The 26968-nt window shown below is 42.0% G+C and overlaps 1 protein-coding gene across 4 annotated transcripts in view; it reads right to left on the reverse strand.

The window, feature by feature from the left end:
* Window positions 1-26968, reverse strand: part of THADA (THADA armadillo repeat containing) — a 147517-nt gene that overhangs the window by 28887 nt on the left and 91662 nt on the right. For all 4 annotated transcript variants that reach the window (XM_083732989.1, XM_083732991.1, XM_083732990.1 and 1 more), the window contains 3 exons: window positions 15771-15886; window positions 11400-11485; window positions 258-673 (listed from right to left, as the gene is read on the reverse strand). In XM_083732989.1, coding sequence (XP_083589115.1) covers window positions 258-673; window positions 11400-11485; window positions 15771-15886 — 618 coding nt within the window. The remainder of the gene's footprint in view (window positions 1-257; window positions 674-11399; window positions 11486-15770; window positions 15887-26968) is intronic.

The raw sequence follows: 26968 nt of genomic DNA on the forward strand, positions 1-26968 counted from the left end.
TATATAATAGCAACAAGAGGGGGAAAGGTAAAGATAAAAATAAATTTGGCACGAATTGGATCCATTTACTCCAAAATTATTATATGTTTTTTACAGATTACATTAGTCATGCTGAGAGACCCGCTGAAAACGATGGACTTAAGTTACTTGCTTATTTGATTTCAATGGATCTACTATGAAAATTGCCCACATTGGATAGCACTGTGAATTTTACAGTATTTGCAACCAGAACGGGAGAGGGGGACCACTGTTTTTACCTTGCAAAAACATTCCGGATGCTTTTCCTTTACAGCAATCCGAAGGAGGATCTCCTCCAAACCAGACAGTAGACACAATGGAACTTTCCCCCGTTCTTCCGTCACAGATTTGGAATGTCCTTGCTTCAGCCACAGAACAGTCGCTTCTAAGACCAACAAGCGCACTTCGCAGAACTCAGAGCGTAGCAGATGTGCAACTGACAAACAAGGTTTTACTGTTTTCGGTTTGGCGGGTGAACTGTAGTTTGCAAATCCAGGATCTGAAGTCACCGTGAGCATCGACAGGAAGAGTTTGGTGATGCTCTGGAGATACTGAGGAAGTCCTGGCACTGCAGAAGAGTAGCTGATACCCGTTGCCAGTTCCGAATCTGAGATAATTGTGCCTATTTTATCCCAAAAACTGAGCAGCTCTGTTCCTGGAATTAAATATGATAGGGTGGTGGGATGAGGAATGAAAAAGGAAAGGTTGTCTTTGGTTATTACTCATAAAACTTGGAACACAATCCAATCAAACTTAAGCACATTTAAGCAGTGAAATATTTTACCTGCTTCCTATGACATAAGAAGCCCACATGATTTAACAACAGAACGTATGTTCAAATTTTGAGGGGCATTTCCCCAAGCTTTATCTATTACTAATGTTTTGAAAGTGAGAACTATTTCTTCAGAATTACTCAAGTTTTAAGTTCAACAATTATTTTGCATATGTAAAACAAAAAAAATTCCTTCCAGTAGCACCTTAAAGACCAACAAAGTTAGTTCTTGGTATGAGCTTTCGTGTGCATGCACACTTCTTCAGATACACTTCCTTAAACAGGGCTGCCTTCAGATGTCTTCTAAAAGACATAGTTGTTTATTTCCTTGACACCTGATGGGAGGGCGTTCCACAGGGCGGGCACCACTACCGAGAAGGCCCTCTGCCTGGTTCCCTGTAACCTCACTTCTCACAGGGAGGGAATCATCAGAAGGCCTTCAATGCTGGACCTCAGTGTCCGGGCTGAACAATGGGGGTGGAGACACTCCTTCAGGTATACTGGGCCAAGGCCGTTTAGAGCTTTTAAGGTTAGCACCAACACTTTGAATTGTGCCCAGAAACGTACTGGGAGCCAATGTAGGTCTTTCAGGACCAGCGTTATATGGTCTCGGCGGCCATTATATGGTTCCCAGTCACCAGTCTAGCTGCTGCATTCTGGATTAGTTGTAGCTTCTGGATCACCTTTAAAGGTAGCCCCACGTAGAGTGCATTGCAGTAGTCCAAGTGGGAGATAACTAGAGCATGCACCACTCTGGTGATACAGTCCGCGGGCAAGTAGGGGCCCAGCCTGTGTACCAGATGGAGCTAGTAGACAGCTGCCCTGGACACAGAACTGACCTGTGCCTCCATGGACAGCTGTGATCCATTCATACCACCTGGTGGCAGGTGGCAGGACCAAGGTCACGCAGGAAGCTTTAGGGCTGAGTGAAGATTTGAACCTTCCTAGTGCAACACTCTAACCCATGGATAGGCAAACTAAGGCCCAGGGGCCAGATCCAGCCCAATCGCCTTCTAAATCCGGCGCACGGGCAGTCCAAGAATCAGCGTGTTTTTACATGAGCAGAATGTGTCCTTTTATTTAAAATGCATCTCTGGGTGGCATAGGAATTCATTCATTTCCCCCCAAAAAATATAGTCCAGCCCCCCACAAGGTCTGAGGGACAGTGGCCGCCTGCTGAAAAAGTTTGCTGACCCCTGCTCTAACCACTCTACAACACTGCCTCTACACTAGGGATGGGAGGATCTGTCCATTTTTGTTCTTTCAGCTCCTCATGTTTCTTAAAGTGTGAAATTGGTAGACTTGTGTTCCAGAATCAGATTTCTCCCCCGTCCATACTCTACATCAGTTGATACAATCATTGTTCTAATATGACAATGGACAATCACTGCAAAATGTCTTGTATAAGATGTCTTATATCCTTCGTGTGGCTGCTGTGAAAGAACAGGAGACTGGAAACTCCTAAACCAGGCAATCCAGATGTGGATTGTCCAAAACACATGTTCAGAAGGCTGCTGGGGGCAGCAAATGAGGAATACCAGCATCCAGCAGCTCATATGTGTTTTTTAGGCTCTGATTTAGACAACTACTTCACCATTTGAGGGGCTTAGACCCTTTTTGGCTCCCAGTGGTCATCTATTTAGTTGGGGAAGGGAAGACTAAGCAAACACAAATGTTTTCACAGACCTCTGGGGTGCTGTTTCCATATGTTTGTAGCATCTCAAGCCACAGCCAAACATTTCTGACTTTCCCTTATACTCAACATTTTCTCAAAAATGTCTTTCCCAGAAAAACAAAAATCTCATTACAAATGAGTAAATAATCCCTGCGCTTCTACCCCTGATGAAAAAAACCCTTCCCTACTTCTATTTACTTCTGCCTAACTTAAAACAAACTCTTTTCCTTGGCCAATGCTATAACTTTTATTAAACCAACACATGTATTAATTTCTAAAGTAAATGTCTGGCTCCGTAACTTAAGGTGAATTAAAGAGGCACTTCTGTTCAGACAAAACTATGCTGCTGGAAGCACGGCTGTTAACATTTTCTCTATACCAGGATGAAGAAAGATGGAAAAGGAATAGGAAGGAAGATAAAAAATATTAAAGGTAGGATGGGAATTATACACATTGATACTTTGGGCATGACCAGAAGGTATATTCTGCCCAGAAAAAAACAGTGTTGCTTCAAAACATAGCTATGCTTTTTCCAACTGGAGGTTGATCACTGGCTAGCATCTTAACAAAAATGATGCAGAGCCATTAAACTTAAAATCAAGAACTGAGGATTAAATCATAAGGGTGACTCTTGTTGAAGACAGGATGGTGAACCAGACGGCCCTTTGTTTCTGGCATTCCAGTGTTGTTGTTTAGTCATTTCTGACTCTTCGTGACCCCATGGACCAGAGGATGCCAGGCACTCCTGTCTTCCACTGCCTCCCGCAGTTTGGTCAAACTCATGTTAGTAGCTTCCAGAACACTGTCCAACCATCTCGTCCTCTGTCGTCCCCTTCTCCTTGTGCCCTGCATCTTTCCCAGCAACAGGGTCTTTTCCAGGGAGTCTTCTCTTCCCATGAGGTGGCCAAAGTATTGGCTTATATTAACATACATTTCAATTTGCTGAAGAGTTTATGAGCCGCACAGTGGTCTCTAGCATGCAAGAAGTCAAAGGGTTCCTCTGTACACTTTTAGCATTGTTGTTGTTCTTGTTGTTTAGTCGTTTTGTCATGTCCGACTCTTCGTGACCCCCTGGACCAGAGTATGCCAGGCACTCCTGTCTTCCACTGCCTTCCACAGTTTGGTCAAACTCATGCTGGTAGCTTTGAGAACACTATCCAACCATCTCGTCCTCTGTCGTCCCCTTCTTCTTGTGCCCTCCATCTTTCCCAACATCAGGGTCTTTTCCAGGGAGTCTTCTCTTCCCATCAGGTGGCCAAAGTCTTGGAGCCTCAGCTTCAGGATCTGTCCTTCCAGTGAGCACTCAGGGCTGATTTCCTTAAGAATGGAGAGGTTTGATCTTCCTGCAGTCCATGGGACTCTCAAGAGTCTCCTCCAGCACCATAATTCAAAAGCATCAATATTTCAGCGATCAGCCTTCTTTATGGTCCAGCTCTCACTTCCATACTGGGGAAACCATAGCTTTAACTATATGGACCGTTGTCGGCAAGGTGATGTCTCTGCTTTTTAAGATGCTGTTGAGGTTTGTCATCGCTTTTCTCCCAAGAAGCAGGCGTCTTTTAATTTCGTGACTGCTGTCACCATTGGCAGTGATCATGGAGCCCAAGAAAATAAAATCTCTCATTGCCTCCATTTCTTCCCCTTCTATTTGCCAGGAAGTGATGGGACCAGTGGCCATGATCTTAGTTTTTTTGATGTTGAACTTCAGACCATATTTTGCTCTCTCCTCTTTCACCTCATTAAGAGGCTGGATCCTTCATGGATCACTGCCTTGTCATGGCAAAGGGGCTTGAATAACTCAGAGAAGCTATGAGCTATGCCATGCAGGGCCACCCAAGACGGAAAGGACATAGTGGAATGTTTTGACTAAAAGTGATCCACCTGGAGCAGGAACCAGCAAGCCACTCCAGTATCCCTGCCAAGAAAACTCCATGGACAAAAACATCAAGCATTCCAATAGATTTCTTGTATCTGTTCTAATTTTTGGGAATCCTGCAATGACATAAGTGGCTACTGAAGACATTTTTATTTAAGAAGAACTTTCCTGAAATGTGACCCAGTCATTTTATGGAATAATAACCACAACTCCCATTATCCCCAAATAATGGTCATGTTGACTGGGGCTGATGGGAGTTGGAATCCAACAACACCTCGAAGACACCAGGTCAGGGAAATCTGTTATAAGCTGTAGGGCACTTCGATACGACATTGCATCTTCATCCTAGTTTCAACTGATGGTCAACATTCAGCAGCTACCAAGCATGCTTAGTTCTCAGTAAGCTGTATTTTATATTTCTGTTGCACACAACAGTCAGAGTTTTTCCTCAGTAGGTATTTACTTCTGCAAACCCCCAGGTTTCCAAAGCATCCCAATATCCCCCCAGCTGTGGTGCAAGTCCACAGGCATTCAGACTTAATAGCTTATTAACTTCACTGTCCTTGACCTGAGCCATAAGAGCAGATTTTCATTTTACTTCTATCATTCTTATTAAAATAAAGCTCAGAATCAATAAAAAGATGTTGATAAACAGTGCATGAAAAAAATGCAATAGTCTATTTTAGTACAGTACAGTTATTTAAAGTGTGACATTTACATGCACTTAAAATGACATGCTTTTTTCAAGCAAAACTTCACTGGGACTGCACAGGAATGCAAGCCATCTTTGTTATCAAGAGCTGAGAAATACTATTCTCAACTTAGATCCAAAGCACTTACATGAGCTTTGATATCAAACTAAGATATTTGTGCCTAGTTATTTTTAATATATGGCAATTAAACGTTTTCTACAAAAAAGAAATAAATGCTTTGATGTTAGAACTTGGTTTGTTTTTATCTACCATCTCTCCTCCTTCAACAAAACACAGAGACATTTTTAAATTAAAAAGTCTTTAGCCATTTAGGAAATACAGATGACCCTGAAGTAGGTGAACCATATTTCATCTGCACAGCAACAGCTGCTTAATGTTTCACATTTTTGGCTGAATTTAAGCCGTGCACATTCAAATGCAGTGGTGGAATTAAAATGGTAAGCAAGTGACAAAATGAAGCTCATAGGATGAGGAAGTGCCCATCTCATGTGTTCTACAGCGGAGTGAAGAAATGCCATGGTGCATCTGCAACAGCAAAACCAGCAATCATCTGCCCCATCTGCAACAAAACATCTCTCTCCCGTATTGATCTCTGCAGCTACAACAAGTCCTGTAACTCTCCAACAGTTTGACTTTACCCCCGATGGCACTCTTCCACTGTCTCTCAAGACAGACAGATGCAGATGGATGCAGGAAGGGCAGAAGGCAGATTGGAATCCACTAGAATCACTGAGTGATTTCCAATATACCAGCAAGGCTTCCCAACTCCTTGTTGCCTACCAGTAGCAACCACAAAATGACCTTTCCCACCTAAATGAGGCTGCTGAATTTTTTAAAAAAGCTTGGGGTAACCCGAAGTAGACTTGTGTTCAAAAGGACAGTGAGCAGCTCAGTTCATTCTAGTACTGGAAACAAATTGCTTTGCTCAGAATGTACTGCTTAATGTCTTTTGCACCTAGGCCCTAACTGGTGGATCTTGAGGTTCCAGTAAAATATAAAGCTTGAAGTCTGCCCACCTCTGCTGTACAGAAGCCCCCATGGGCAAGAGGACTATAGGAAAGGCAGGGAAGAATGTTTGCTCAACTCTATGGCTGTGTGCACATTATTGTTTATTCCAGCTCCAGTGTACTCTCACAGCCAAACACCTATTGAGAACCAGTGTGTGTGGTGTAGTGTTGGACTAGGAACTGAGTTCAAATGCCCAGTTGGCCATGAAGGTCACTGAGTGGGTGATCTTGGGCCAATCACTGCCCCTCAGCCTAACCTGTCTCACAAAGTTGTTTGGGGATTAAACAGGGTGGGGGAGAGTACCATGCATGCCAACTCCAGCTCCTTGTAGGAAAAGGTGGTATAAAGATGCATTAAATCAATCAATAATGAAACAAACATGGTGTTAGCCACAATCCATGTGTTTCCTGCTGCTTAACGAAAAATACTTCTGTTTGACCAGCTTTTCCTCAAACCGGCTTCCATCCAATTTGAAAACACAAATCATGGTTAAGCTGAGGTGTGTACATTTGAAACAGGAATCTGGTTGCAGGTGTGGGGAAGCAAATTGGGCAATGGGCACTGGGTGCAGACACACACACCCCGCCCACATTGTGTACAGCAATGTAAAAATGTGACTTGAAATGCACTAATGGAAATAACCTAGCATTTTAAGCTGCTGATGCGTACATATGCTCTATGCCACGATTTGGTCTTCCTGCTGCTGTGCAGGAAGCCACAGGCTTTAACTGCCTGTGGCGCTTAGAAGATGGCCACTCATGTTCTAAAAACATGTGCGTTGCAAGATGGGAAAAGCAGCAATGTCATAACCTGCTAGTCATGCTCAACGTCTATAAAAACAAGCAGTGCCTGGCATGAGGAATGAAATGCTCAAACTAATGTAAAAATGGTCACTGTCCACAAACCTAGTCAACTTCGTACTGCCAAGTTAACAGGAGTTAGCTCAAATTGCGCCACAAACTTCCAAAGGCCCAACCAACTTAAAGAAGCACACATGATTCCGTGTAAAAATACACCGATGTGTTATGTTCAATATCAACTGACAGAGAACTTTGACCAGCTGGATTCACTGGCTACAGGGGCCGATTCTTTGTTTTTAAATAATCTGCCCGCTGTCATCTACTCCCAAGGGAGTTCAACCTAGAAGGCTCAGCAGTTATATAGTACTGGCTATTATATCACTATATAAAAATGGGTATGGTTATAAAAAGAGATGAAATATATACTCCGGCTGTCCTTTTTTTTGGTAGCCAAGAGTGTGTGGGTGCTTGGGATAGAACATTCTCCACTTCGTGTTCCAAATCTGTTCTTTGGAGCCAAAAGGCTAGAGGGGCTTAAACATGAGACTGGAGAGAGGAAACTCCCATTAAGGAAGAAGCTGCTAGATGTTCAGTTTTCTTTAAAGAGGATCCAAGTGGAGGAAACTCCACATTGAAAGAAAAGATGGCAAAGTAGATTAAAGTTGTGGTTCCGCAAGTATGGGGCACAGGAAATTTAGAAAGTAGGTGTGAAGTTATAGGTGGGGGAAGAAGATCCTTGAGCAAAGATTGACAGATGCACCCCCCTCACCCTAAGCAACAGAGGGTTAGTGCCACAGTCCTCAAAATTGCTGTGCTAGCAGTAAGGAAGGGACTATATGGAGGTTTATGGCAATAGCACCACTTTGAAGGCTTTCAGTGGTGCACCTAGGCAGGTGCCCCAGACTCTGAGCTTCCATTAAATAAAAAAAGGGAAGCCTCTAGCCTTCCTATAAATAAAATTGTGGGGCAAAATGTGCAGATGATTTTAAGTGATTTCGATGAAATGAGAGTGACATGGCTTCCTTGTATATTTTTTCCTGGTATTGAGGAATGCTTTCTGTTGCTGCTTAGACAGGAACGGCATCCCCCCCCCTCTCTCTCTCTCTCTCTCTGTGTGTGTGTGAGAGAGAGAGAGAGAGAGAGAGAGAGAGAGATATCTCCATAACCAGGACCAGCAAGACCTAGCTGACTTCCCATGGCAAGCATAGGATTGTCAGCAGTGGTTGTCTCTCCAGTTGTGTGTTACGCCACACCCAGTTCATTTTGTGATGAGCTCTCAGCACTTTCTCAAAATTCAGAATATGCCCACTAGTAAAAAAATGTTGGCAACCCCTGGGCTACAGCATTTTCTCCACCTCGTCTTCTTCCCTTGCTGACTGCTTTTACAAAGGTGTCTGAAACCAAACTAAATAAGATGTGAGCGTTCCACAACTGGCTTTCTTGATGTCTATTTCAGAATCGAAGGGGAACCAATAAGGGTCCAAATTGGTTTGGGGCCATGGCACTGATTTAACATTAGTCTCCCTGAACGTTATTTTTCAAATCAAAATTGTCCCCTCAATTGTTGCTTATCTTGTATTTTGTATGTTGCATACAAAAGTGTGTAGGCACCAAAAAAACCAGGTAAGTAACTGGGGGTGTGGGGTGTGGGTGTGAAGTAATACAGACCTGCAGAATGAAATAACCAGTCAACCAGTATACCAAATTACAATCATACTTCTTTGTGTATCAGATAGTATTTAAATACTCCAACCATAACAAAGAATGAGAAGCTGGAGGGAAAACTATCTGCATTCAAACCGACAGATTTAGCCTCTCCCCAGACCACCTGTCTGTGTCTAGTCAGTATTTTATCTTAACATCGAAACATCCCCCCCCCCAAAAAAAAATATATTGCCCCCTCAAAGCTGTTATTAACTTCCAGGAATGGATATAGGTACCCATCTTTTCCCTTGAAGATTCTGGTGAAGGAAAGTTTCGATTAGGAAAATGGGGAAGGGGGCCAACACCTCTCTCCAACACTGTTTCCTCAATCTAATTTAATTCTCCTTCCTGCAACTGCTTTTAAGGGTTAAAAAAAGATGTCAGGAGATCTTGCATGCAGTGTCTAGTTTGGCCATGAAATGCCTCATTCTGGTTCTCTTCTAAAGCTAGTTTGATCAGCGCCACAATCCACTGACCCTCCCAATCCACACATACTCCAGTGCATTGTATACAAGCACCTCATGTGCAAGGATTCTCTTTGCTGACCAGGGAACTGGTGGGAGGCATGGAATATTCAGCTAAGAAAGAGGGCACAGCTTTCTACAACATGGTGGCTGCTTCATCTTTGTTCAAAACCACATAAAAGAGGGGGAGAGACTATGTCGTACATAGGATAAAATGCGAAGCTGAGAGCTTATTTCATACTTCCCTCACATTTGAAAGGAAATGGTGAAAAGGGAAAAAAATCATGACAATGGAGTGAGAATGGAAAGAGGAAGCTGTTTAAATTGACTTAAGATGTACATTTTGTCCTCAGACATGACAGCAACAGTCACCACTTTAAAGAAATGGTTAAAAAAGAAAACCTGTCACCCTTCTCTTCCCACAAAGCTAAAAGTATTTGGAGAGCTGGCCTCCTGCAAAAACTGACCGTACCCATCTGCACAGAAAATGTATGATGTAATAAAAATAATATTCAGCTGAATTTTGTTAAATGTAGCCTGATTACAGGGACGCAGGTGGCGCTGTGGGTTAAAGCCTCAGCGCCTAGGACTTGCCGATCGAAAGGTCAGCGGTTCAAATCCCTGCGGCGGGGTGCGCTCCCGCTGCTCGGTCCCAGCGCCTGCCAACCTAGCAGTTCGAAAGCACCTCCGGGTGCAAGTAGATAAATAGGGACCGCTTACCAGCGGGAAGGTAAACGGCGTTTCCGTGTGCGGCTCTGGCTCGCCAGAGCAGCGATGTCACGCTGGCCACGTGACCCGGAAGTGTCTCCGGACAGCGCTGGCCCCTGGCCTCTTGAGTGAGATGGGCGCACAACCCCAGAGTCTGTCAAGACTGGCCCGTACGGGCAGGGGTACCTTTACCTTTACTAGCCTGATTACATCATATAATCATAGAGTTGGAAGGGATCACGGTGATCATCTTCCTCAATCTCGGCCCTCCAGATGTTTTTGGCCTACAACTCCCATGATCCCTAGCTAGCAGGACCAGTGGTCAGGGATGATGGGAATTGTAGTCTCTAAACATCTGGAGGGCTGAGGTTGAGGAAGCCTGATCTAGTCCAACCCTTTGCAATCCAGGAATCTTTTGCCCAACATGGACCTCGAAACCCACAACCCTGGCAATTATATACTTTCTGCCAATGTTTCTATACTCTTATTTTGATCATACTTCTCAGAGATTTAAGTAAAGAAAATTAACATTACATCAGCACCAGCTCTGATATTTGTTTCTGCCCCTTAGTTTTAATTAGTGTGCACATATACCAGCATTTTAGGCTATTTTTCATGGCTAGTCTCAGTATTTATGACTGTGAGAATGCTTTTTAAAGGAATATTCAACTTTTTTAAAGAGCAAGTATGACACAAATACATTATTAAAATGATGTACAACTTACGACCGGCTTATCATTTAAATAAACAGTTCACTACCATTTTCAGCAAAAGGTCACAAAAAACATATTTGGGGTTAAAGCAAAACAGAAATACAGCTGAAACATATTTATTGCATTTGGCAGAAAATGAGTTATAAGAACCATGCATTCTAATTAACAATGAAAACTGAAAAATATATTTGTCTTAGATAAGAAAAAGACTGAACGCCACTTTTAATGATAGCATGCCTGTGTAGTGGAGAACTTGTTAAGGTATTTATGAATTACTGATGAAAAAATGCATGCAGTCTCATTCTTCTGTTTTAGACTCTTTTGGACTCTCACATCACTAGACTTTGTGGCGAGTGAGGAGAGAGCATAAGCACAAGCCCAGGATCATATGACATGCTAAGCCAGAGCTTTCCAAACATTTCGTGTTGATGACACTCTTTTTAGACACACATCATTTCGTGACACGTTAATTCAGTTTTACTAGCAAACTGGAGGTTGAACTAGCCCCTTTCCAGCCCAGGGAGGATGGTGGGAAGCGTTCACGCAACACGCAAACACACTAATGTGTCGTGACACACAGTTTGGAAAGCTCTGTGCTAGGCCAAACTTTGTCTCAGCTCAGCCCAGGAGTAAAAGGGAAGAGCGAAGCAACTGGAAGCATCTCCCTGGAAGCTTGCAAGTTTGCACTGTATCAGTAAGTCATAGTTTAAAACTTGCCATGTCACATTAACCAGTACATTGGCTGAAAATAATTTTAAGAATATGATAACCAAAGAACATAAGAACCACTTGCTGGATCAGGTCCATGATTGCAATGCATCTTAAATAAATTAAGTCAATTTATTTCAATAGGTCTACATAGAATATGGCTTAGCTTGATATCACCTGGAGTACAGCTCTCTTTCTTTCTCTTATTGGCAAGAAAGCGATACATTAGCTCAAACTCACCTTTTATTTTGGATTTCCCTAGGTAATTATTCAGCAGAATAAGTATATCGAGATATGTCGATCTAGTCACCAAGCAAGGATTTTGCCTAGAAACAAAGTCATTGGCATAAGTTAAATGGCTTTAAAATACTTTAAAATTGCCCCTTAAACCAACAACCCATTAGCAGGATCTTAAATTCCTGTCAGGTCCTGCTCACATAAAATGTATGTAACCAGCCAATGCCTACATTTCTAAATAATCCGAGGATGATCTACCAAATTTTACAATGAAAAATGCCACACAACCTATAGCAAAACTACTTCCTACAGTCAAGTCATGCTCTATTCAAAATAAAACTTCTTCTTTTTTCTTCTTACTTGTCCCACTTTTACACTGTCCAACAATCAAAGTTCTCTGGGTGGTTTATAACAAAGAATTAAATTATAAAACAGAGTAATACCTAAAATCTAAAATAGTATTTGAACCTTACAATACAAAACCAGAATAAAAACAGCAGAGGATAACAGTTTAAGAGATCTCGGAATACTAAACAATTTCTTAAAAGTGTGAAAGACTAAAAAGGTCTTCACCTGGTGCTAAAAAGACCAGAGTGTGTGAAGTGCAGGTGGGTTCCCACGAAGCACGACATAGTGATAACAGCAAGAACCTTTATTGAACTAACAGAACTGGACAATAGGGGCAAAGCAACTGCTTATATACATTTCTGAAGGCCTGGGCCACTCCCACTCCCAACGTGATTGGCTGTCTAAACTTCCAAGCTGACTCAGAGTTTAAGGGCCAATGGCAGAGGCCCAAATCCTGAAATGTTCTGTGATTGGATATCATGTATCAAATCAGGACACAAGCTCAGAATCCTTAGTCCAAACTCAGGCAAACACAGACCACTGAATACATAACAGTGTGGGCGCCAGGAGAGACTCTCTGTGGAGGGCATCCAACGACTAGGGTGCTACCACTAAAAATATCCTGTCTTTAGTAGCTACTCATTCCTCATCATTGGGAGAAGGCGTCAGGAGATGACCTTAAGAGTTAGGCTAGGTATTTATGCCCTTGTACAAAAATGTGACAAAAATTCTGTTTCCAAATATTGTCCTTTTGCTCACAAAATACCCTATATATTTAGGAACCTCCCTCATACTAGGCATATTCATAGAAACAGATGGCTCAAATCTGTGCATGAAATAGAATGTATATGCAGGGTCTGGAAGGCTTGCTGAACCGTTATACAATACACAGCTTCCCCAATTTCCATGGAATCAATTATTATTAGGATTTCTACCTCCCTACCGTTTCCCTAGAACTCAAGAGACCATGAAGAACCACTAACTATTCCTTAATCAGGCAACTTTCCATGGACTGATGAACTAATCTTAGGAACACAGAAACTCAAAGAAGAAACCCTTAACTCCAAGACACCTGGAGGCAATTTAAGGGTAAGTACTTGGGTGGGGGTGAAAGGGAACTTAAGCAAGAAATTAAACACATGTTTGTACATTAATCATAAATCCACCTAGGACAGTATTCAATAGAAACCCTGAAATTAAGTTTAAATAAACCTAGGACATTAATTGCTTGATGTACAAGCACTAAGTCATAACTCATCGATGAATAAATATATACATAGTGACTTTTGTCATTTTGATGACCTTGTGTTTATGTTTTAGTTGTCTGGTGCATTTTATCTGTGGTAAGTTTGTGAAATGCATCAGAATACATATTATAATAGCTCCTGATGTTCTTTCTTTCTACTCCCTAGTAAATAGACAAATATTTTTAAAGGAAAGGGGAAACATCCCTGGAAATTATAAAATCAACAACTGACACGACCTAATTGTTTGACATCACTTTCACACATCATTAGTCATGCAACACACTTAAGAGAATGTAGGGACCAATATAATGATTACCACATAAACTACACCTTTGGTGTTTTGGCAGGAGTGGTAGATCTTAATGAAACACAGATCTACTTCTAAGTAAGTCACTGAGATACTTTTCCGAGTTACTAAACTAAAGGTAACTCCTGTTCTATTGAGCAAGACTGGTGTGTTTCTAATTCCTAACAAGAGTGAAAGACAATTGGTTTACGTTCACAGTTAAACTATATCTCTGTAGAATGAAGTATTGATTACTTGAATATCAATCTATTTTAATCAATAACTAGCTGTTCGGCTAGTTATACTTCCGTAGTCTGCAATTCCACACACACTTAGGTCTCATCCATACTTCACCCATTTTTTCCAGGAATGAGTCCAAGAAGTTTTTATTTGTTGCCCCACTGCTTTCTGCAGGAAAACCCTGTTTACCACTCAATAGAAACAAACTTCAATCGAGTTTTCTGAGGGTAAACGGAATAAATTCTGTGACAAAGAGAAGGGTGGATGAACCCTTACTAAGCAGTAAGTGCCACTCAACACAGTAAGACTTACTTCGAGCGGTCAATTTGGTAACAGGAAAAACACTGTCAGTTGTTTTAAATAATAGAATCAAATGCCAGGGCATGGACCACCTACTTTTGAAAAAAATGATCTCTCTATTGTAGTTTTTGTTATGTGAATAATATTTATTTATTTATTTATTTCCCACTCTCCCCAGTCAAACCGGGCTAAGGGCGGTTAACATCAAAGTACATTAAACATAAAATCCAGCAATTGACTGAAATACAGATTAAAATCAGAATAAATCAGATGGCAACCCACAATTTATAACTATAACTATAAGGGTTGGGAACTTTAAGTGTTCACAAGGCTTAGCTATTCGTATGAGCCAGTGAGAAGAGTTAGAGAGGCAGCTTATATGCAAGGTCTTGTAAAAAGAGGGGAGTCAGACTGGACCCTGACCATAGGCCTGGCGGAATAGCTCCGTCTTGCAGGCTCCTGCAGAAACATGTCAAGTCCTACAGAGCCCTGGTCTCTTGCGACAGAACATTCCACCAGACTGGGGCCAGGGCCAAAAAGGCCCTGGCTCTGGTTGAGGACAGTCTAACTTCCTTGAGGCCCGGCACTTCCAAAACATTATTGTTTGCGGACTGTAAAGTCCTCCGCGGGGCATACCAGGAGAGGCGGTCCCGTAGCTATGAGGGTCCCAGGCCATATAGGGATTTAAAGGTTAAAACCAGCACCTTAAACATGACCCTGTACTCCAACGGGAGCCAGTGCAGCTGGTAAAGCACTGGATTAATGTGATCCTGTGGCAAAGACCCCATAAGTAGCCTCACCGTGGCATTCTGCACCCGCTGGAGTTTCTGGGTCAGCTTCATGGGCAGCCCCACGTAGAGCGAATTACAATGATCAAGCCTGGAGGTGACCATTGCATGGATCACAGTGGCTAGATCAGGGCGGGAAAGGGAAGGGACCAACTGCTTAGCATGGCGGAGATGGAAAATTGCTGCCTTTGCTGTAGCTGCAACCTGCGCCTCCATAGAGATGGAGGCGTCGAAGGTTACATCCAGACTCTTGACAGAAGGTGCTGGCATTAATTGAGCCCCCACAAAGGATGGGAGTTTGCCCCCCAACCCCATGTCGTCTTTACCCAACCAGAGGACTCACTGGGTGGGTTATGTGGACCCCCCTCGGGTCCGCAGACCAGCAATTGGGAACCACTGGATAGATGTTTGGTATGGACAACTCTTGCAGTTTTCTTGCTCTAGTGGTTTCACAGAATGAGGTGGATGAAGGGCTGTATGAAAATTTAACAAACAAAACCTGTGGAGCAGAATATACATAGGCTACTACTGCACATTTCTGTATCCATTAACATTTAGCTGAGTTTAGGTTAACATTTTGCAGAGCAATGTGTCCAACAGTTATTGCCAGCATAGTTAATCCATGGTGTTCCAATAATACGCTCCATAATTGGTAGCATCAGCTTTGCTAATTAATATTTCAATCTATTTGCTACTTTAAAGTACTGATACATCCAGTGCTTTATTTTCCTTTTAAAAAAAAGTTTAGAGGTTCTCTCATTTTGACTCAAACCCCCCTCATCATTTTATAGTTCATATCGGGGAAAATAAATACAGTAAATGGATAAAAGTACATAGATTCACAAAATGTTTAGGGGTATGCGTTCCTCTGCGTCCCCCCCCAGGAAAAAAGCACTGGATATATCATTACTCCCCCAACTTCTAAAATAGACATTTGTACATGTATTTGAATGTTGTTGTTGTTTTAAGTTGATTCACAAAAATGAGCTTCAGCTTCTTTGACATGACAATAGAAAATAAATGCTTTGCAATAGCGACATTAGACTATAACACTTATCTCCATATTTACTGAGGGAAAGGGGGGGAATACAAAAAATTATTTCAACCCAACAACCTATTATTAATCTGTGATAAATTCATTTATAGGTAAAGAGTTTTAACCTACCACTTAGCCAACCACAGTTTGGCTTCAATACAAGTTATGATGCTTCTCAGGCCTTGCAGAAAGTCTGAATTAGCCCTGTGTTTAGACTCCAAATAGGACTGCAGCAAGTGAAAGACCTACATCAAAATAAAATAAAGAAGTTGCAGACTGCTGTGAAAATATTTTCCAAATATCCAGTTCCTTAGCTTTTGGCAGTGATCAGAAATAAGTCTACAGGGAATCGAACCCAGCCACCTGCAGAATGACCCTCTACAATTTGTACAGAAAGAGCTTGTTGGCTCTGGATTAACTGTGAAGATACATCCCTTAGTCACAGCCTTCGGCCTTCCAATCAGCCTTCATTTCACTGAGCAAACTCAGCTTTTACCCAGCTTTTATTTTCCATAACATAAAAAATTATGAAGACTGACTAATACAATATGCAGATCAACAGCAAGATAATCTGCACAAAAAATGCACTTTGTTTATTTACCATGAGAGGCACCCTTGCACATATATAAAACAAGTAATCTCAGGAGTTAATAACATGAATACATTTATTTGGTATTAAAATTTCTAATTTCAACTCTAGTCTTGGACACTTGAGATATTTAAGGACCCATATTCTCACAACTGTAAAAAACAATGTTTTTAATGTTGCATTTTGAATGGACGGGACCTGGGACCTTATTATTAATCATTAGGATACCTTCTCTCTAAGCAAAACCATCCAGTTATTATACAATGTTACATATAAACCAAGAAAATGAAATGTCACTAGAGATGTGAAGGTCTAGGGAGAAATACATTTTCTTAAATAAAAAAAAATATGGACTATGACACATGGAAGGGCAAAGATGCTTCTTTAAATCCTGGCAAACCTTAGAATTTTGGGATTCCATGATAAATTCCATGACAAATATCAAGAAGCAAAAGCAGAAACTGATAGTAATAGCTCAGAAAATAAGACTGATTAAATTTCATGCAATAGCCACAGAGTCTTATCCCGCCCCAACTATGGAGGACTGAAGGATACATAATAATTTTTGGAATACAAAATAATTTTCAGTTGGCCTATAAACTATCTGGCAACTACTGTAACTGTTGTAAAACAGGGGTTATATAAATTCCAAATGGCCCCAAGTCAGTAATCTGGCGGCTGCGTTTTTGGACCATCTTAAGTTTCCAAATCAAATTACAAATATTTGCTCCCCGCAATTCCAGGTTCTCGGGGAATTTAGAGTTTCATCTGGTTCTGGCAAACCTCTTATTTAATATCAAACCAGAATAGACGGGATTGTCGAGAACATACAGGGAATAGGGGAGATCCCAAAAGTTCACAAGGCCCAGTTTCTAAAGCCCAGTCGCATACTGGGCATGTACTAGCCCAAAGTCATGCAGTGCAATGGCTTTCAAAACAGAAATATATTCTAAGCACCATTTTTTTATTAAAAAATTAACATAACTAAAATGACAACTTGTTGACGAATGTGTAAATAAAAACCCTATTTGCTCAGCTTACTTGGAAAAGGAACACATGTGTTTTTGTGAATCGTCATAAGCTCCAGCTTGGCTTTTTGAAAAATAACAGTGCCGTCTTTCAGCTGTGCTATCCAGGCTGCATCAGCATCGTTTTCTAAAAACACTAACAAGACCATCCCTGAAACTGAGATTTGTAGTTTCCTCATCAAAAGTTGGAAACAGAAAATGGTGAACATACATGGATAGACTACCAGGAACAAACAGTTTTAAACAACAAAAAACCCACAAACCGGTTTCCTAGTTCACTGAACATTAAATAGGAAAAGGAAACATAAACCAAGACGCATGTGTGTTCTGAAGATTTATTTCTGTTACGAAATTATGACCATGGCATAACAGTTTAGGGATCTAAAATAAACTGTTGCCTCCTGTCAGATCCTGTGTTTCTGCCATGCTGCCTTGTGAGTCTTCTGTAGCAAACAGTAATTCAAAAATCAGCTCCCTCAAGCCCATTCTCAATATCTGCTTCTTCAGTAATCCTTTTAGGAAGAGTTACAGGGCTCTATATCATCTGCTACCATTGGCCTTCTATTGGTACAGGCTGGTGTTTGACAACTGGGATGCTGCTTGCTATTACTTCGATCCACTGGGAATTTATATAATGCGCCAGGATGCACATATCTGCACATTCACCAACAACTGCGCTCCCAGAGAAGGTGACACGAGGGCAGTTATAACACAAAAAGCAAACAATGCACTGGAACTGAAAACCCTTATGGACTTTTCAAATTGTATCATGAGCTGCAAAATAAATACGGCCCAATGTACAAGGACCAGTTCTCAGGTCTCTACTTCCCCAACTTTTTCCTCTGTTCCAGGGATAAAAACTGAGGCACATGTTTTTGCAACATCTGTTTTCACATCAGGGGCTACCTCCTTCGTCCTATTTAGAAAACCAGCACACACTAGCAGAAGAACAGCCTTCAGCAACATATAAAGTACGAAGGGGCCACTCATGCAGTGAAACTTGGCATGGAAAGAGAATGTGCCACAAAAAACAGAGGAGTGCATCCATTTTTATTTCTGAATTCCAGAGGCAAGTTTCCACAGAGGACCTTAAGGCACATGAAAACAGCTGCTAGGCAGACGAACATCCTTTTACACCATCCTGGTTCAAGGCTTCATACTGCTCAATACCTATTTAAATGTAAAATACCAAGGACACATAGAAAATTGCTTCATAAAAAGTTGAACATTGCTATTCTTCAAGGTTTAATCCACTCCAGGTCTAATAAACTGAAATGTAGCTACTAAGGAAATGTTTTAAATCAGGCATAGGCAAACTCGGGCCCCCAGATGTTTTGTGACAACTCCCATCATCCCTAGCTAGCAGGACCAGTGGTCAGGGATGATGGGAGTTGTAGTCGCAAAACATCTGGGGGGGCGAGTTTGCCTATGTCTGTTTTAAATGGAAGTTTTGTCATGAATATTTGCTTAATTTAATCAACCCAAACTATTCATGAGCATGCACTTCTTTTTCTTCATTTAAACTACTTGATTTAAACCAGTTACAGATAGGTAGCCCTGTTGGTCTGCCATAGTCAAAACAAAAAAAATTCCTTCCAGTAGCACCTTAAAGACCAACTAAGTTAGTTCTTGGTATGAGCTTTCGTAGTGTGCATGCACACGAAAGCTCATACCAAGAACTAACTTAGTTGGTCTTTAAGGTGCTACTGGAAGGAATTTTTTTTCATTTAAACCACTAATACTAAATTCCAATCCTACACCTAGTTACTTGCACATCTGCAACACAGGACATAGGAGGTCAGTGATAGCAACCCATCACATGCAATCAAATGCCCAAGGGCAAGGTAAGTTTTAGCCTGGTGCCAAAAAGATATTCACTTTGGTGCCAGGCAGGCCTTTGGCACTGCTGAGGGTCGGTGTCTGGAGATGCCTTTAATAAGGAAGGTTAAGCAGCCATCTGAATATTTTGAAGTGGTCAAACAACAGGCAGTTGTCAGCTGATGCTACTAGAACAGCACGGCAAACCTAATTAAATACAATGCCAAAAAAATGTGGTATTGTGTGTCAACACAGATAACACACCACCACATTTTATAGTCAAAACGCAGCAAAATCACATCTGGATTTATTAAATCCACATTTTCTGATTTCACAAAAGCAGCCAGTGGCGGTCATTGGACTAGGGAGACTAGGCTAGTCTCCTAAATGTCCCTTTCCAAGCCAGGCCCGGCAAGCTCCTGCCCTGCTTAGGAAGAGAGGCACGATGCTCTAATGCAGGCATTGCCAAACTTGGCCCTGCAGCTGTTTTGGGACTACAATTCCCATCATCCCTGACCACTGGTCCTGTTAGCTAGGGATGATGGGAGTTGTAGTCCCAAAACAGCTGGAGGGCCAAGTTTGGCCATGCCTGCTCTAACGGGTTCAAGAGCCCTCCCCACCACCTTCCCAAAGCCTACCTAGCTTTAAGGAGGCAGCAGAGCTCCAGTATCTTGTCAGAGGCCTGGTGCCTCTTTTCCAAAGCCCAGGAAGCTTCTGCCCTGGTTAGGGAAGGAGGCGATGCTCATACATCACCCACCCCTAATCGCACTCGCAAGCTGGTCCTCTGGCTCTAACTGTTCCCCTACGAAAAATTTCACCACATGCCACTGAAAGCAGAAATAAACTGTTTCAGAGTATCCACGGATTGAGACCTTTTAATTTTAATATAAGCACCACAGAGCCGAAGACATTTTAAAAAGGAAGCCTGCAATCTTTCCCCCCTGCTAAGAAACCTTTATACAGAAATGGCCTTTCAAAATACAGATAATTTTTAAGTTTCCTGGTTTGTGTATTTGTCTCTCCATGAACTCCAAAGGTTAAACCTTCCTTCCCTCGAGCTAACCTGGAGTCATAAAATGTCTGCTTATATGCCCTCAGCCTGCTTTGGAGAATCAAGTATACAATAAAAATACTCACATTCCTAGCTGGGAGAACGAAACAATACTCTGATTGTTCAGCTAAACGGTTCTTGAAAGTAAAGTAAACTGACATCACTCTATAGTGCACATTTTCAGCACTCCCTGAAAAAATACAGATGTTTCAGCAGCTGAAATAAAACACTGTGCAAATAGCAAGCTGGAAAAAATGCAGCCCTGGTGAAGGTGGAAACCTGATGCAGCAACCCAGGAGCAGGGCAGTTTGCAAAACAGCAGCAATAATTAGTGTGCACTTACTAAAATATGGCAACCAACTTGGTTCCATAATAGAACGAAATTCATGAAGGCATTCTGATGACGCAGTTGTGTTTATTTAAAGTATTATGAATTCTATTGGCCTTAGGCATAAGGAAGTCTCCTTCCTCTTTGGATACTAGGGACTGGAACAACTAGAGATGGGATGTTGGCAAACATGGGCCTCTAGCCAATAACATTTCCCTTAAGAAATCTCAATGGTTGCTTTTGGCTCGTGTTCAATACCTGACCAGTTACTGTGCTTCATGCCAGAAAGGCACATTTAAAGAAATAAGATTGACAAATAAGGGGGAGAGATGAGATGCACCCTGTTTATGGAGTATGGCAGGCTATAGTCTGGGTTGCATTTAGGGTGGATGTTGGTTCTGCAGCCAAGAGCTGACGCCCTTTTCAATCCAGCCTACCTCTGTGAACAGAATGAATAATCTTATCGGATTGTTTTTGCTGGTGCTTGCTGGGGAAATGTTTGGAAAACTACGGAGCCAGATACAGACTGTGTGAGCAAATAAATATTAGACAACACAAGGTTTCATCTGCTTGCACGATTGCACCGTGTCTTCAAAAACTATCAACGCACACTTACAGAAAGGAAGAAAACCCGTAAAGAAACTTAAGCCCCAACAAATGAATGATCCACGTAGTGATAGCAGTTGCTAGAACTAAGCAGATTTTTCACCCTATGCATACAAACGAGGCTATTTATACATTTTACTTCCCATCAGGCTCAGCATGTCAGCTTACAATAACATGTTAATGTTAATGTTTTCCAGTAATTTTCACAGTGGCATTTAACTGCAAACGCCTCAGCCAAGGTAAACGTAAGGGCAATCCGAGGGCTAACTGCATAATCAAAAGAACAGCATTAATGAGCACTGCACTTAGGCTTTGAAGTAAACATTAAGACTGGTTGTAATACATTATGCTGTTTTGCTTTGCTTTATAACACTGAACCATGGTTTTTAGTGAATTCGTTTGGATGTGCCTTTCCAGAAGTAGCTTTAAAAAAAAAAATCAATTTATCTAATCACGGCTAATTACAAAACTTCATTTGTGGTTTTAAAAATGGCCAGTGAATTCTGTGCCTATCGTTCTCATTATGCAAAACACGGAGCACAAAAATAGTTCCAATGTTTGAAATCCTCTTGAGATAGGTCTGGGCCAGCGTAGCTAAGCAGATTTACTGATAAACAGCTTCCTAACACAAGTCTGGACCAAAGTCACTTGGTATATATTCTACCTACTTTCTAGAGATATTGCAAAGATGGAGGGAATCAACAGAAAAAGTAAATAGTTAAAGATATTATTTTTATGGTTTCCCCTCCTACATGCTAATGATTCTTAACAGACATAATCTTGATAATCCAAATCAACTAAAACTGGTATTCTTGGCATTGAAAAGAGGAGCTAATAGTCTGGCCTTCGCATGCAGAATGCTTAGTCAGAACAGGGCATTCCCACCATAAATGCATGTACACTCACAATTCCTTCGGCGATTCTGGGATGCCCCCAGAATCAGGTGAGAATTCTGGGATTCTTAACCTCCTGTGTATGGTTTTAAGTGTGTTACCTTGAAGGTTTACAGAAGCCAACTTCACCAGTACCATCTGAGATTTTGCCTCATCTGTGTTCATCTGATGTTTGACCTAAATCTGGCTCTGACTGCATGTGTAAGGCATCCAGCTTCACTAACATGTTGTAAATGCTAGCTACTGAACCCCTACAGTAGTGTTCAAAGGCTGTCACAGGGTGAGCGCCCTGAGTTTGAAGGAAGGGAGACAGCAAGATATGGAGCAACTGTCACTCCTGCAGCCAACCCCAGGGATTGCTCACTCAACCCTGCTCACTTACTATCAGGGAACTGGAAGCAGGGAAATCATCTTAACATTAATTTTTTTCTTGGAGAGAAAAATACTCCAACACCTTGGTTATTGGGTTGCCCTTTTCTGCATCTCTTTTAAAAATATATTTATGAAAACATTTCTCCCGCAACACTCAGTCAAACTCCCAAGGCAGCAGGTAATGTATCTTAAAAGAACCCCCGTATTGTAGTTTTAAGGATGCACATAATAGTTTAAATGTGGCCACACCAGAGACTTATTTTGAAAAGGACATTATGAGCCCTGCCAAAAGCAGGGTTTGCTGTAAGTGTTGATCAACTTGTTTGGTTCATACAGAAAGCCCCTTTAAAGTTAGGTCAAATGATGTCATGGTGGTGTCTGGTGACGGACAGGTTGGTGGTCGCATCTACCGGTCAAAATACCCCATGGGAATGGGCAAGGTCAGGATGTGGCCCACCAGTCAAATCCTGCTCTCCACCCCTGCTTAAACTATCGTGAAGCCTAACTATGTTTAAAAGGCAAATACATAGCGTAGGTAAAGGTAAAGGGACCCCTGACCATTAGGTCCAGTCGTGACCGACTCTGGGGTTGCGGAGCTCATCTCGCTTTATTGGCCAAGGGAGCCGGCGTTTGTCCACAGACAGCTTCCGGGTCATGTGGCCAGCATGACTAAGCTGCTTCTGGCAAACCAGAGCAGCGCACAGAAACACCGTTTACCTTCCCGCCAGAGCGGTACCTATTTATCTACTTGCACTTTGATGTGCTTTCGAACTGCTAGGTTGGCAGGAGCAAGGACCGAGCAATGGGAGCTCACGCCATCGCGGAGATTCGAACCATCGACCTTCTGATCGGCAAGTCCTAGGCTCTGTGGGATAACCCACAGCGCCACCCGTGTCCCTCAATACATAGCACACTCTGGCACAATGGAATTTCAGCTGCTTTGCTTCTCCTCCATTCCTGTTGCTGCATTTACCAGTTGTTATTTCTTGGGCTCTTGGTTTGTCTCTCTCCAAACAAACCATGAGCTGTACCCAAGGTTTGTTACTGTCTTCCCATTAGGGATTTGTTTGGAGAAACAAATTAAGAGCCCTGGTTTGCACTTAATCCTGGTTTGCACTTAATCCTGCTTAGCTGCTGGAAGGAACAGGGAAAAAGCAAAACTGCCCCAATTTTCGCTCTGTGCACTAGCACACTGCACACTTGTCTTTAAACTATAGTTAAGCTATGGTTTAAAGTGGCATGCAAACCAGGCTATAGTTTATATACATTATTTTATTTTTTAAAAAAATATGTATAAAAATAGTCATGAGAACAGACACACAGCCGTTATTATTTATATTTAGGTGCATGTTTTCTACTTGACGCAAATACTCCTCTTTTTACAACTTCAAAGAAAAGCTTATCTTGGACAATAAAAACGGAGCTAAGAAAAGGAGCAGCTGCAAGGAAGTTGCAATGAAAAAACATTTAATTATAATGATCTGACTGCTTTGATCTCCAGGTACTATAACATTCATTCACAATATCAGCCTTTATAAATCAGCTATGAAATAGTACACTTCACATTCTGCTGCCAAATCAAATAAGAAAAGCAATACATAATCAGCAACATTTCTATTCCAAAGGGACAAGGCAGTTAACAGAGAAGTCTGCTGAACAAGTTATGAGCTGGAATGTGTATTATATGGAGGACGTCCACAGAAGATGCAGGCTGTAGCTGCAAGATGTTGAGCAGTCTAACAAATCAGTGTTTGCCTCTGTCTCCCAAACAGGCAATTTTCCATACTATAAAACTACTCAAGCAATCATACATCCCTGCGAGTTTTATACTGTGTGCACTGCTGCCATACTCCTGCACAGCTCAGCAGAAGGTCCCCAGTGGATTGTGCCCATAGTGACTTTATATCTGTTTTTAAAGAATTAATGTGACTTCTGGAACAGTTATAGTTAACCATAGAACTTGCATACTGTTACCTAGACCAGGCGATTTTTTTCAAAACACTTGTTTAACATTGTTGTGTTAAGAAAAAATATTTTGGGTTGACATAGGCCACTAAAACTCTTAATTTCAACGAAGCCAATAAAAAATAGTAAGAAAACGTATTATGACAATATATTTATGTTCTGTACAGAGGGTTGTATCTAATGCTGCATGTGCCTGGTTCCGTTCATGCAATGGGACTTTCTCTCCCTGTGCACCTGCAAAATCTCCTCTGGAGGGTCTCCCACCCCTCTGGAAAAGATGTTGAGGGTGAGCAAGGGGCTGCAGGGGAGAAGAGGAAAAGCAGAAAATCCATGCAACAAGCTGAAGTCTGTTGTGAAAATGGCACAGTGCTGGATACAACTTGGAATCTTTCTGTCTCAAAATATGTTGTTTTACGGTGTGTTGCAAACCTCCCTGAGGTCTGCGTGTACATGGCAGTATACAAATTTAATCAACAACAACATAGCCCCCGTCAACCCCAGAGTCGGTCACGACTGGACCTAACGGTCAGGGGTCCCTTTACCCTTTACCTTTAATGTTCTTGCTAATGCATCATCATCATCAAATTATTTATTTATTACTTATACCCCGCCCATCTAGCTGGGCCTCCCCAGCCACTCTGGGCAGCTCCAACAGAATATAAAAAATACAATAAAACAGGCTTCCTCAAACTCGGCCCTCCAAATGTTTTGAGACTGCAATTCCCATCATCCCTGACCACTGGTCCTGCTAGCTAGGGATCATGGGAGTTGTAGGCCAAAAACATCTGGAGGGCCGAGGTTGAGGAAGCCTGCAATAAAACATCAAACATTAAAACAGGGCTGCCTTCAGATGTCTTCTAAAAGTCAGAAAGTTGTTTATTTCTTTGACATCGGATGGGAGGGCATTCCACAGGGCGGGTGCCACCACCGAGAAGGCCCTCTGCCTGGTTCCCTGTGACCTCACTTCTCACAGTGAGGGAACTGCCAGAAGGCCTTCGGAGCTGGACCTCAGTGTCCGGGCTGAACAATGGTGGTGGAGATGCTTCTTCCGGTATGCTGGGCCAAGGCATACAATGTCACCAAGATAACTGACAAATTTCATTAACATTTAAAGTAATTTAATAAGCTAAATATACGGGGACACCCATATTTATGTTCTGGTTGTTCTGCAATGATTCCCTGAGACCCTCTTTCTACAAAGTTTCTTGCTCTGAGTCTAATTATATGCACCTCAAATACGCGAATTTTATGAAGAAAGCACCAATGTGGCAGCTTCTGGATGCTGTGGATTACAACTCCCATTAGTGCAAGCAAGTAGGGCCAAAGGTCAGGGATGATGGGTCTTGCAGTCCACAACATCCAGTCCTGTTCTAGTTCATGGTGCATATATGATCACTGCAGTTTTAGTCTAGTTTTGAATTGAATTGATTTGTTTTAATTTTAGCACATATGTTTGCAACCTTGAATATTTCACAGAGAAGCAGGGTAAAAAAAAATGCCCATAGGCCTGAAGGAGTTATTCTTGTTCATAATACTAATGAACAAAATTGATGACAATTTTTCTAGCTGATTCTCACTCCCTGTTACTCCCCTGCAGCTATATGTCGGTATTCCAGCTCTGAACATTCCACACCCCTTTCAAAAGAAAAGCAACATCCACATTACTGAGACAGATTTAATTAATATCAAAAGAAACTCATGTACCTTCCTCAGCAAAACAGTGAAGCTGGTGATTTCAAAAGCTTCTGCTCTTCACAGAAAGTCAGTATCGCATAAATGTCATTTTAATTATTCTTTTATATCTGTCCTAAATATCCCTGTAAGTAAGCATTCTTACTTACTCTGTGGGGACTGCCAATCAATCCATACTGCTGACTGGAGACAGGATCTGTATAGTCGCACACCACCCTGATCTACAACCGGTGTGAGATTCCACCGCTCACCCAGGGTCCATGTTTCCTTTTGGAAATGAGGCACAGCGGAGACTGTGGTGTCCTTATGATATATGGTTTATTTGCACATATATACAACCTGAGCCTACGATGGAGCGGTTCACAGCATTAACACCCCAATAGGGTCTTGTTTCTCCCATAGCCACAGCCTTGGATTCAAACAGAAGCCAGACATGGCTTTTTCTCTGCCTTTCCAGCCTACAGCTTCTCCCTCTAGGTCACATCACAGCAAACGCTGCCCTCAAAACTCCTGCTAAGATATGGAGGGGGGGCCGATCCATCTGGCACAGAGCCCCCTTTACTTGGTTCTCCTAATGGCCCATCACCCAGGCTGGCCTGACTATTTCAGCAATTGAATCCTTGCTGGATCCAGGAATTAGAAGGGGGCCCAAGCATTCAGCCTATCCCCCCCCCAAAAAAAAACCTCATAAGAGTACATTTATCCAACAGTTGCAGGAGGTCCACAGACCCTGAAAGTCAGCAGGGCTTTGCAAGGCAAAGGACCAAAAGTAGTAATGACACTTTTGAATTTAATTATCCGGACGAGCAAATGGTAGAATGCTCACTGAAATATGACCAGGGCACAAATAGTGAGTCCATAATAAGCAGGGTTTGAGAAAGGAAGAAATGTCTGCAGATTTCACAAAGACCTAGACACTCCCTTTCTAAAGTGTTGCACTGCTGCAAGCATAGGGATTTTTAGGGAATGGATTTTTCTTTCTCTA

This window comes from Podarcis gaigeae, assembly GCF_964106915.1.
Source record: "Podarcis gaigeae genome assembly, chromosome: 3".
Lineage (NCBI taxonomy): Eukaryota > Metazoa > Chordata > Lepidosauria > Squamata > Lacertidae > Podarcis > Podarcis gaigeae.